Source organism: Lynx rufus, unplaced genomic scaffold (genome assembly GCF_022079265.1).
Source record: "Lynx rufus isolate CCGP_SWC_20201006 ecotype Redwood Valley unplaced genomic scaffold, mLynRuf1.p SCAF_15, whole genome shotgun sequence".
NCBI lineage: Eukaryota > Metazoa > Chordata > Mammalia > Carnivora > Felidae > Lynx > Lynx rufus.
Genome location: NW_025814829.1, coordinates 31155769 through 31169043, shown reverse-complemented (window position 1 = coordinate 31169043; position 13275 = coordinate 31155769). Strand labels below are relative to the sequence as shown.

Below are 13275 nucleotides of genomic sequence, written 5' to 3'. Positions count from 1 at the left end.
CATGCCTGTCCTGGAATACACTACTTGTGAGCATTAAATCCCTGAGAGACTCCCTCGTTCGGCTCTGCATCCATAAATTGGTGGCTGGCACACAGTAGGTGCTCAATAAATACTCACTGAACAAACAGAATTTGGACTTTTATATGTAATCTATCAAGGTGGTGTTTATAATTTATTTAAATAGCCCATAAGTGGAAGACGAAAAATAAAAAGAACCTAAACCATCTGAGAATCAAACATGAAGATGCAGAGTAGTTTGGGGGAAGGTCATACTTTAAGACACTCTGCTCAGTGAGATGCTGATAAAACTTGCACTGGAAAAGCAGATATACTTTTTCGCTATGCCTGCTGCTGGGCACCTCTACCAACTGCTCAGCGGTCAGAGCACAGAGCCATCAGTCATGGCTTTAAGCCCCGGTGGGCCAGGTGGCTTGGCACAGAGACCGCCCCCACACGGATAATCCTCTCACAAATGCTGGTCTCTCATTATGGAGAGAAGGGCTCTGGACAACCATTCCCAATACCCACAAAACATCTGATTTTGGAACAGCATGTTTGAGTTGCATAGATGAGAAACTCCTACATGTGTGGATTCTTGAGGACAGCTCCTGTACCTACTCGGCGTCGTGCTGGAACAGTGCTGCGTCCCTTGTGCCAAGGCTCCATTAGAAAGTGCTTTGATAGATGGGAGAGAATTTCTCTCCTCACTTCATCTCACACCCTCCCATCTCCTCTGACTCTTCAGCTGGGAGATCCTCAGGACACTAAGGATTTTCCCAGATTACAAGAGCCAGCCCTAACCCTCCTCTTTTGCCATTCCTGGAGACAAGGATCATAGCCAAACCCCAAAGGTAACTCAAGTTAAGGTCTCCATCAAACCCAGGAGAGGTGCTGGCAATTTCTTGGCTTTACTGACAGGACTTGAGTAACCAACGACCTTGAGGAAGAAAAGCACACAGACCACATTTTAGTTGCTAATGATATTGAGTCAAAGGCAAAATTCTGCCAGACAATATTGCTGTCAAATAGGAAATGAAACACAGAAAACAGAACATACAAAACCAGCCCCTCTGATTTCTCTAAGGACCAGTCTCATGGGACTGTGCGACCACACAACTATTTAAAGGAAATACACCCTGTCTCAAATACATGCATCTCACTCTGTTGTAAAAACTCACTTGAGAAATCGTGAGGAACCTAAAATTTTAGCCCTCAGGTTTTACAGTAAAATGACAGACTGCAAGAAGGGCACCTAACCCCTCCTTCAACAAGAAAAAGTAGTCTGTGAAATATACTGCTATGGCAATTACTGCCACCAATTATGTCCATTGCCAACTAGACAATATTATTACATGCAAATTTACATCATGATGGCAATGTGTCATAAGAGGACTTGGGCTACTGCCACTACCAAGCCTCTGTGAGCCCACTTACCTCAGTCCCCTGATACAGCCCTGCTCCCCACTCCCAGCTAAAGAACCAGGGCCGTAATAACACAGGAAGCAGCCTCGCCTTAGTGCCACTCGCTCGCTCACTCACTAATCAGAACCCAACTGGCACTTGTAGGCTACCTGCATTGTATATCTTAATTAACTTCTTAGCAAATCTTCTAGCAATATACTGCAGCTAGCAACATTTCCCACAAATGTAATGACTCCCTGTATCTATCATCTCTGCTTCAACAGGAAGGTCACAGGCGCTGCTTTCCTGAAGTCTGGTGGGCTGAGTCTCCCATGTAAATAGTCTCACTGGGAACTACCTCCCTGCAATGGGGCAGCCCTCCATAATCCAAGAAGGTTATCTGCAGATCACAGTCAGCTCCCAGGAGAGGTTGGGCATTCCTTCCTAACTTGGCAGAGTCCCTCATCTTTGGGCTTCTCACACACAAGGAGCAACTCTAGGGGAACAGAAGGAAGAGGGCCGAGAAGGGGAGAAGTCCACATGTAGGAAAACAAGTTGGAGAACAAATGTCTTCTGGGGACAACAAATGGTGGTGGGGTGGGAGATTCATTTTTCCTAGGTTTTTGTGACTACAGACCAGTGGCCTCTCCATCTGGTTTGTATGTCTCTAAGTCTACCTTATCAAATTGCTTGTTCTTTATCAAAAAGCCACCCTCCAGGCCCCTCCATACTTGGACTGGTTGAGCTCATCCTACCTCTGTCCCTCTGTGGCCCCATCCCCTAGGGACATCACCAAAAGCTCCCGCTGAAGTTCTCCTAGGACCCAGTCCCTGTGACCCATGTGAATACTCAGATATACTTACAGCCACTCGTGGCCATTATTCAGGTAGCCTAGAGTCATGGCAAATCAGGGAGGAGGAGTCCTTAGGATTCACCTAGCCCAGTCCAGTGCCTCCTAAATTTTAATGCATATACAATGTCCCCAGGAGATCTTGTTAAAAAGTGGATTCTGATTCGGTAGGTCTTGAGGTGGGACCCAGGATCCTGCATTTCTAACAAGCTCCCAGGAGAGTCTGACGCTGCGGTTCCTCAGACCATAATTGGAATAGCAAGGATCTAAGGCAAGGCTCTTGCTAAATACAGGCATTTCCTATATTAAAGTAAAGTATCATATAAAAAGTAAGTAAGGAATGGTAGTCTCCATTCCCCATAAGCTAGACACAATGACTGTATTAACAAGTATAAATATGTGTTATGATACATGAACTTCACACAAAGTACCACAGAGCAGAGGAATGCGCAATCCCCTGCTGGGTGGGAGAGGAGCACAGCTCAACAGAAAAGGCAACACTGAAGCTGGCACTGAACTGTAGAGCGAGTGGCGTCTTGTCTGGAAGAAGGAGGAGGAGCACTGTGAGCTCTACAGCACCAGGAGGCCAGCACCAAGGTCATGGGAGTCTGTGGGTGAACCGGGTGGGCTAGACCGAGGAACAAAGACTAGTCTTGTACTGCTGTAAATATAATAAGGTGAGTGATAAGACCTTGAAATAGTAGGTTGGAGCCAGGTTTGCATGTCATACTTAAGGATAAAACACTATTTTCAAGCATGACAGGCAGAGAATTAGTCTTTTACCCTGAAAGCTAACTATAGTTCACAGTACTTAATAGAAGACAGAGTATCCATCTTGTTCAGCAGGTAAGCAGTTGGACCATATCAGAACCTTTTGTTAGCATTTCTAGAGAAAAGCCTTTGAATGTCTACTACAGTCAGGCGGATCAAAATTAAAGTGCCGGGTTTTGAACCTGTAGCTATAGCAGACTAAAATCTCAGGATTTACAAAGTGATGACACCAAACGTTTTTGCCTTTCTGCTTGGTGTAATAGGAAAAGGAAATCTATTCACTCGTGGTGCTAATTGCATGAATTTTCACATACTCCTCTATAAGCAAATGCATTTATGCATCTAAACCTTTCTTCCTAAAACGATTAGGGTTTAGATTTTAATACAGCAAGAATGTGCTACCTACATGATCTTGGACACCTGACTTACCACTCTGGGTCTCAGACAGTGATGGTAACACCTAAATCCTTACTCAACTATACTGTTATAAGACTAACTAAATTAATTCAAACAGGGAATTTTTAAAAACTAAAACAATGTATTCCATTCCCAGCAATCCCTAGTTCCTTGTCCAAGCACTCACAAATTCAGAACTATATCTAAGTGAATCAGATCTTAGAGTATTTTTCTCTGTATTAGAGAAAGAATAGCCCCCCTCTACCTACAAGAGTTGGGCCATAAAGCTACCTTCCCTAGAGAAGAATATGTCAGAAGAGAAGATAGGAGGAGAAAGTAGAAAACCTACCTCTTGTGACACAGTGAACTGTGGGAAGACATGGAAGAGGATAGAAGACCTCAGAAACATGTCCTAAAAGGGAAGGTTATTATACAGGTGGAGGTAAAAACCCAAGCAGAGAAGCTCTGGCTTTCCTTTCTGGTTGGAGCTGAGAGACCACCTCTACAGGATGCTCTCTACATTAGGCAGAGTGAAGGAAAGAGCCTTGCTGGCACTGCTGAGCCTCCTTCAGCAGTCTTACGGCAAGAAGAGACCCAGAAGTTCCTGTATTGAAGGTAGTAAGATATGGGCCAGTAAACCTGGTTTAGGTGGTTTAGGGATACCTGTGATGAATGGCAAGTGAGCCCATTGCAAAGAGTAGTGCACAGCCTGGCTGGGGCATGGCCGAGACTTACAGGGGTGTTCCTAGTCAAGAAGAACTGAGGTGAGGCCACATCAGGAAGAGAGGAAGTCTGAGCCCTAACCACACCATGTGGACCAGCTTCCCCTCATTAGACCACATTCCTGGGATCAGATCAGACCCACTCTCCTCTGAGCCCAATTTTTTTTTTAAATTTTTTTTTCAACGTTTTTTATTTATTTTTGGGACAGAGAGAGACAGAGCATGAATGGGGGAGGGGCAGAGAGAGAGGGAGACACAGAATCGGAAACAGGGTCCAGGCTCCGAGCCATCAGCCCAGAGCCTGACGCGGGGCTCGAACTCACGGACCGCGAGATCGTGACCTGGCTGATGTCGGACGCTTAACCGACTGCGCCACCCAGGTGCCCCACTCTGAGCCCAATTTAATGGGGGTTTTGCCCCCACCACTTCACTGAGACTGCTGTTGTCAAGGTCACCATGACATGACCTCTGTGGGAACCAACTCCAATGTCAATCCTCATTTTCCTTTACTACTTTAGGTTGGGATCTAAAGAGAAGACTAGACATGACAGAAAAAGGAGCAATGAACTTAAAGATAAGCCAACAGAAAGTATCCAAATTGAAACACAGAGTGGGGGAAAAAGATTTGGTGGGCAGGGTGGGGTGGGGCAAAAACCAGAACCAAGCATCAAAGAGCTGTGGGATAACATCAGACAGTCTGACACATGTGTCACTGGAGTCCCAGAAGAAAAAGAGAATGGTAGGAAAGAACTATTTGAAGAGATGATGTCCACGAATTTTCCAAAATTAATGAGATAATAAACCATAGATCCGAGACCCTCAGAGAACTCCAAAGTAAATACAAAGAAAAATACACCTAAGCACATCACAGTCAAACTTCTGATACTGAAGATAAAGAGAAAATCTTGAAAGCAGCCAAAGGAAAGAAAAAGCATAACGTAGAGAGGAGTTACATCAGGCTTCTTGTCAGAAACTATGCAAGCCAGAGATAATGGAGAGACATCTTTAAGATACTGGGGGGGGGGGGGGAACAGTCAACATATAATTCTATATCCAGTAAAGATGCAAAATAAAGACATTTTCAGAAAAAAAGAAGTAAAAGTTCAGCCAGTAGACCAGAAGGCTAAGGAAGTTCTTCAGGTAGGAGGGAGCATAATGCCAAATGGAATATTTAGATCCACACAAAGAAATTAATAGTACCAGATATGGGCTGGGGAGAGGAGGGAATGAGGAGTTATTACTTAATGGGTATGGATTTTCTGTTGGGAAAAGTGATAAAGTTCTAGAGATGGATGGTGGTGGTGATTGCAAAATAATGTAAATGTATTTAATGTCACTAAACTGTATACTTAAAAATGGTTAAAATGGTAAACTTTATATTATGTATATGTTACCACAATAGATGGATGCATGGATAGATAGATAGATAGATAGATAGATAGATGTGAAGGCATTTAAAAAAATGAGATTAAAAAGCACAACTCTCGAGGCGCCTGGGTGGCTCAGTTGGTTAAGTGTCCGACTTCAGCTCATGATCTCATAGTCCCTGAGTTCGAGCCCTGCATCGGGCTCTATACTGACAGGCTCTGAGCCTGGAGCCTGCTTCAGATTCTGTGTCTCCCTCTCTCTCTATCCCTCCCCCACTCACAATCTATCTCTGTCTCTCAAAAAATGAATAAATGTTTAAAATTTTTTTTAAAAAAACATAACTATCAAGATGGTAGCTTTAAATGCAACCAGTACCAATAATTACATTAACCCTAAATGGTCTAAACACCCAATGTCAGAGATTGTCAATTTGGATAAAAAAGCAAAATCTAGCTCTATGCTGTCTACAAAAACCTCATTTGAATTATAATATTAAAAATAAAAAGATAAAAATATACCAAAAGAAAGTCAGAGTCAGGGCACCTAGCTGGCTCAGTCAGTTAAGCCTCCGACTTCAGCTCAGGTCCTGATCTTGCAGTTTGTGAGTTCGAGCCCCATGTCAGACAGCTCAGAGCCTGAAGCTTGCTTCAGATTCTCTGTCTCCCTCACTCTCTGCCCCTCCCCCACTTGCTCACACACTTTCTCTCTCTCTCAAAAATAAACATTAAAAAAAATTTTTTAAAGAAAAAGCTGGAATCACTATATTCATATCAGACAAATAAACCTCAGTCGCTTAAGCATCTGACTTCGGCTCAGGTCATAATCTCACGGTTCATGAGTTCGAGCTCTGCATCAGGCTCTCTTCTGTCAGTGCAGAGCCTATTTGGGATCCTCTGTCCCTCTCTCTCTCTGCCCCTCCCCTGCTTGCTCTCTCTCTCTCTCTCTCTCTCAAAAATAAGTATTTTTTAAAAAAAGAATACACTTATTTAAAAAAAAGAAAGAAAGAAATGTTAGCCTTATTGCTTCCTTTTACACAAGCACCACTGATCGTCCATGATCAGGGTTTCACTCCTTCCCTGCCCATTGAGAACAGAGGACAGCTGGGGGGCACCTAGGTGGTTTAGATGGCTAAGCGTCTGACTTCGGCTCAGGTCATGATCTTGCAGTTCATGGGTTCGAACCCCACTTTGGGTTCTGTGCTGACAGCTCAGAGCCTGGATCCTGCTTTGGATTCTGTGTCTCCCTCTCTCTTCTCTGCCCCTCCCCTGTTCATGGTCTCTCTCTCTCAAAAATAAACGTTAAAAAATTTTTTTAAGAACAGCAGACAGCCTCTACCTTATTCTCCTGTCCCTAAAACAATGAAGGTCCTTTAAATTTTTGTTTTGTTTTGTTTGGTGGTGGTGGCAGCGGTTGGTTGATTTTTAGCCTCTAATGAAGAAAAATAGAAGAAATGTTTCCTTTACTCACCCCCGTTTTTTGCCAGACCCATTAAAGAAATATAAATTCCCTCTTGGATTCTAATGGAAAGTCATTCAATAGAGAAAAGATTGAAACATTCACATTTTAAAGAAAAGTTAAAGAACCTAGAATGCATGGTGTCAGAAGATGGGCCCAGAAAGAGCCTCAGTATAACAGAGGAAATGGATAATATGGCCAAAGATGGCATTTTCTATGGCCAGAAATGCAGTTTGAATGGTAGGTTAACTACTGGAAATAAATTGTTAGACCCACACTTCACATGTAAGCCAATTTTTCTTTGATCTCTTCTTCAAGGGTGTGGGGGCAGGGGAGATCATGCATCTTTCACTCAGGAAATACCTGTTTGTTGAGTGACTACGATGTGTCAGGCACCATATTAGCTGACATCTCAGGCTCAGAGCTGGACTGGAGCCTTTCCGCAGCCAGTCCCATCATTGCCCACTGCTTCCCCAACCTGGCTTACCCACAGGCAGATTTCTCTGTCACCTCTGGCTTTGCTAGATTTTCAAGCACAAAAAAACAAAAAACAAAAAACACGAAGAAGCTACCACTTTCCAAGGAACTACTAAGCACTAGGCTCAGCCAACTGTCACATCCCCCCCATGCGGCAAGTACTATTATTATGTCCGTTTTAGAAACGAAAAGCTAGCCCAGGGCATTTTCATTATTTGCCCAAGTCACAGAGCTAGTAAGCAGCAAGCCCTTGGTTAGCAGGCTGCCTCCAAAACAAAGTGACCTCTTATTAACAGCACCTGTTCCATCCTTCCCCCTTTGTGTTCGCGCTGCCCCTGCTGCCTGTCCAGCAGTGCTGACACACATGGTATATATATTTCACCAACTCCATGCTTCCATCTTGTCCTGCAACTTGAAGCCAGCTATGATTCAAAGGCAGGACTACCGTAAAGCCAGCAATTTGTATAGCTAGTTTTCATCATCTACCACAGGCCTTAACCAACTCCCCATTGAGGGACCTAAACTCTTCTATTGACCTAAAAGCTGATGCAATCAATTCCTCACTAAAAGAAGGGGCTCAGGCTCCTCCCCAGCCCCAGCCCAAAGATCTCCCCACATATTAAGGTCTAGCAGTGCCCAAATTTCTGTGGGATAAGCTGTGATACATGAGTTTGCCTATGAAGACCTGAGAGCATCATAATTCAAGAAAGGCAGAGGGCAAGCTGTGCGAGATGCCTGAGATAATTGAAATTGACCCATAACTCACCAGCCGCCATGGGAAATTCTATCACTTTGCACACTTTGCTTCCATAGCTAAAAATCAAATCAGGGGACATGATCAGACTTCTAACTTGAAACCTCAGACATGCAATGTCATCTTTAATGACTCCCGGCAAAAGATGCTCATTACAGATCTCAGCCTATCTAAATTAAAACATGAAACCTAAAAATTGAGCAGAAAATTCTCAATTTCTCAGGTCTAGACGGCCACAGAAAAGTCACAAGTGAGAATACACATACTCCTTAGGGTTTTGTTACGTCTGCAAATATCTGAGCAGGAATTATATGAAAGAAGGGAACTAGAAGGAAAAACAAAAACGCTGAGTCCTAACTTTCAGGTATGGGCCATCTAAGTGAATAGCAATTTTTCATGACCAATTTAAACTAACTAGGATGTCAAGGAATGTTATCTCTCTGTTGATGGCCAATTTCATCTGTTCTATGACGTAGTGCTCAGATTCCTCTGATACAGCAGGCTGCTGGATTCAAGTCTTCTTTCACTGCTAAGTGAACTGAAATATGGTGCAATCAGTCAGCACGATTTTCAGGTGTGTAAGCTGCCTTTAAAATGGGAGGCTAAAAATTCATCTCTCATCATCAGCTCTAAACTTCACATTCAGTGTGGATTTTCTAGAAGGTCAGGTAACCACTGGACATTCTGCACAGCCTGTTTTTAAACCTCTTCCCTCCACTTCCTATCCACTCCGCCCCGTGTGTCACCATATGAGTGGCTGCCACTGCCCAGAATAACCTGCATCACCAGCTTTCACATCTGTTCATAACTCAATTCTTCTCAGACCTATATCCAGGAAGGGGAAGAAATTCCCTGTCTGCAGCAAGGCCTCAATAGATGGCCCAGAAATATTAATGTAAAATTCGATGTAAACAGAAACTACAAATTCACAACTTTATTTTCCCTCAACGTGCATTTTACAGAGAAAGGTTAGAGAGTGGGGACCAGGCCCACTGTAGGGTTAGGCTACTAGAGCCTGAACACGAACATGACAAACTTCCTTTGAAGGGCAGAGGCACATCTGCAAAAAGGGAAGCGCTTTCATTCTTTTTTCAATTTGAAACTACTTCTTCTGAGCCTTAAACTGTGAGTTATAGGGGCGCCTGGGTGGCTCAGTCGGTTGGGCGTCCGACTTCAGCTCAGGTCATGATCTCGCGGACCGTGAGTTCAAGCCCCGCATCAGGCTCTGTGCTGACAGCTCAGAGCCTGGAGCCTGTTTCAGATTCTGTGTCTCCCTCTCTCTCTGACCCTCCCCCGTTCATGCTGTCTCTGTCTCAAAAATAAATAAACGTTAAAAAAAAATAAAAAACTGTGAGTTATAGTACAGAGTTGACCTCCCTTCCTTTCTTAATGTGGAACAGTTATTGTATGGAAAGAATGAAGGCTGAGGTGTTTCTAAGTATAACTGGCAAATTGGAAAACCCTTCAGCAAACTAAAAATTGTGAAAGGGAAAATCTACACACCTATGTATGCCTAGAAAAAAGCCAGGATAAAAGTCTAGGTCACTCCCAGGAAAGACCATGTTTGTTATTTCATCACATGCTCTTGTAAACACTTCCTCCTAGGACCACATCACTCCGGGGGCTCACCCAGAGCCTCCACTCACAGTAACTTGTATTACTCTCTCACCCGTTTGTCTTAAAACTGGAACTGGGAGGGAGGAGAGAGTGTTTCAACAACATGGAGTCTACACGATTTGAGTTTAGTTCTAATCAAACATGACAAAGGTCTTGGCAGATAAGCTCTCTCTGCCTTTGTTGTGTATTTACAACAGAGGGTTTGGGACCGAAAAATAATTAACTGAAATAATAAAGGACAAGAAGACGCCTACTCTGAATGTGAAATAGAGTCAACAGTCTAAACTGCTTCTTGTGACAATCAATGGGGCAGAGATTTATGGACAAGGAGCCTAGAGCCAGCATGCCCAGGAGTCAGAGTTTTGTTTTTTTTAATTTTTTTTTTTAATGTTTGTTTATTTTTGAGAGAGAGACAGAGTGTGAGTGGGGTAGGAGCAGAGAGAGAGAGAAGGAGACACAGAATTCGCAGCAGGCTCCAGGCTCTGAGCTGTCAGCACAGAGCCTGATGCGGGACTTGAACTCACAAACCGTGAGATCATGACCTGAGCCAAAGTTGGACCCTCAACCGACAGCCACCCAGGCGCCCCATTCAGAGTTTTTTAATATGCCAATCAAGATTGGAGAAGCTCTTTAGAAGAATATGCTTCCTAAGAAATGCATTAGGGCAGCATTCACAAAGAGGGAGAGCAATCATGCTAGGTGCACACCAGTCACTGATGATGTGACCCCAAATCATGCTGGGTCCCAACCCACTTATTCAGTACATTACTTTCACGTAGGTCAAAAGTTAACAGAGCCTCCCAACCAGGCTCACCTTTTAACCAAGAACTACTCCATGGCCCCCTGGCTAGAGAGAACCCCTTTTCTACCATTTTCCAACCCTGTCATTAAAACTGGGCAACCTATGATATTTGATGAACTAATTAAGAGCAAATCAAAGCAATTACTTACCATTACTTGCAATAACCACATGAAATTTCTAATCCCAATAAGCAAACTGAACCAATAACAACATGCATTTACAGAGGCTTAAAAAAAACTCAGCACCTATAATCAGTTACAATGGAAAACCAGGATGTTGCAGGCTATCTACCCCCTTTTTAAAAGCAACATCAGGGGCGCCTGGGTGGCGCAGTCGGTTAAGCGTCCGACTTCAGCCAGGTCACGATCTCGCAGTCCGTGAGTTCGAGCCCCGCGTCAGGCTCTGGGCTGATGGCTCGGAGCCTGGAGCCTGTTTCCGATTCTGTGTCTCCCTCTCTCTCTGCCCCTCCCCCATTCATGCTCTGTCTCTCTCTGTCCCAAAAATAAATAAACGTTGAAAAAAAAATTAAAAAAAAAATAAATAAATAAAATAAAAGCAACATCAGATGTGGTAATATTCACTGAGCTCTTCCTCTACCCGGGCCCTGGCTCTTCTGCCTACAGAGATGAAAGACTGAAGGCGCCCTGTGAATGAGCCAGAATGGCAACTGTGAGCAGGGCCAAGCCTAGGGTGAGGGAAATGGAGGTGCCTAAAAAGTGCTGATTCCCATGACTGCCCAAGTCCCCAGTCTGAGCTTCATACCTTAGGTTTGCAATTGCAAAACCAAGCCCTGTCACATGTTACATACTAGAAGTGCTAAGAAACACACAGCAGCAAGTAAGCCCATCTGGAGAACAACAATAACAAACAGTAGGGGGGCTGAAGGATCTTTTGGAACAAAAGCTCCGGCCAACCATAAGTTCATGGGGCAAAATCAAGAAGAGTAAGAAAACTCGCAAAACACATCTGTCTATCCATGGGTACCAAGTACAGGAATAATAAAAGGGTAAAAGCTAACATTTGTAAACATCTACTGTGTGCCAAATGCCTTAATTGCATTAGCTTATTTAATATTCAAAACAACTCTTGAATGTGGGCATTATTACCTTCACTATTATTATTACCATTTAAGAGAGAACTAAAACTTAAGAGAAATTTAGTAAATTGTCCCAGATCTGAGAGCTAGTAAATGCCAACAGGGACCTATGCTATTTTCCTAAGTCTGTTTTTTTTTTAATTGACACTCCCACATATACAGAGGTCATTTTCAAGGAAAACAGAGAGCAATAAAATGGTCAGTATCTTGTAGCATATCCCAAGCTATTAAGAAACCATTGAAACATAACCCTTTGTGCATCTGTACATAAACCTGGAGAGAAACTTTATTATTTCACCTATCTTCATAGCCTGACAGTATTTTTGAGTGGTTCAGAAAGCACGGATTGCCATCCTATTAGACAGATGAAGAAACCCAAGTGCCAACTGTGGTCTGAGTTGAGGGACAGAGAATGGACAGTGGCCCAAACCCTTTGAAGCTCGCCAAGCCATGGCTCCTCCCACTGGACATCCCCAAAGGGCTTTGGCTTTAATAAACCAAACTACTGACCTCCACATCCCCGTGAAACTGAACATGGTGCTCACACAGCGAGGGAGGGGTGGTGGTGTGAGTCCATCCAGGCGCATGAGCAGAGCTGGGACACCAAAGAGAACCAAGTACTTCAGATAGAAGAAGATCACTTGAGCCAATGCCAGTCCTCCTGAAAGACAGAGGGACCCATCAGACACAGAGGTAAGCAGTAGAGCAATCTCCTGGGAAAGATGCACCATTCCTGAAAACACACCGTCTGTTCCCACTTCTCCACCCCTCCCTTCTCTTCTCCTTACCTCACACATTACAAAAAGTTTCCCACGTTGGTTTTGAGCAATGAGAATTTTGGATTAACAAATATTGAAAACTCCTTTATTGTTGTAATGGGCAACAGGACCTCTTAGCATTGATGCTTTAACAGACACTACACTTAAAAGCATTTTATATATATACTTATGCATTTAAATTATATATGTATATATATATGTATACACACACACACACACACACACACACACACACATTATGGTTTTTTAAAAAAACTATTTGTAAGGGAAAATCCTCCCCAAATCTTTCCAAAATTTCATGAGTTCGCATCCACTAGGATGACTAAAATCAAAAAGTCAGATCAACAAGGGTTGGTGAAGATGTGGAGAAATTGGAACTGTGACATACTGCTGGCAAGAACACAAAATGGTGCAGCACTTTGGAAAACAGCTTGGCATTTCCTGAAATTATTAAACTTAAAGTTATCATATGACCCAGCAATTCCACTCTTTGGTACATACCCTAGAGAAATAAGAAGAGATGCCCACACAGAAACCTACACCCAAATGTTTGTAGTGGCATTATTCACAAAGGCCAAAAGATAAAAACAACCCAAATATGCATCAACAGAATAAACAAAATGTGGTAAATCCACACAATGGAACATTATGTTGCCTTACAAAGGAATGAAATACTGATATATACTACAACATGGATGAATCCTGAAACACCATGCTAAGTGAAATAAGCCAGTCATGAAAGGCCACATATTATATTCCATTCATAAGAAAGTTCAGAATAAGGTAA

General features: G+C 43.2%; 1 protein-coding gene across 3 annotated transcripts in view; it reads right to left on the bottom strand.

Moving 5' to 3' along the window:
• The window catches only part of HHAT (hedgehog acyltransferase), a 299112-nt gene that overhangs the window by 168581 nt on the left and 117256 nt on the right, over window positions 1–13275 (bottom strand). For all 3 annotated transcript variants that reach the window (XM_047077282.1, XM_047077283.1, XM_047077284.1), the window contains one exon: window positions 12220–12370. In XM_047077282.1, the coding sequence (XP_046933238.1) occupies window positions 12220–12370 (151 nt within the window). The remainder of the gene's footprint in view (window positions 1–12219; window positions 12371–13275) is intronic.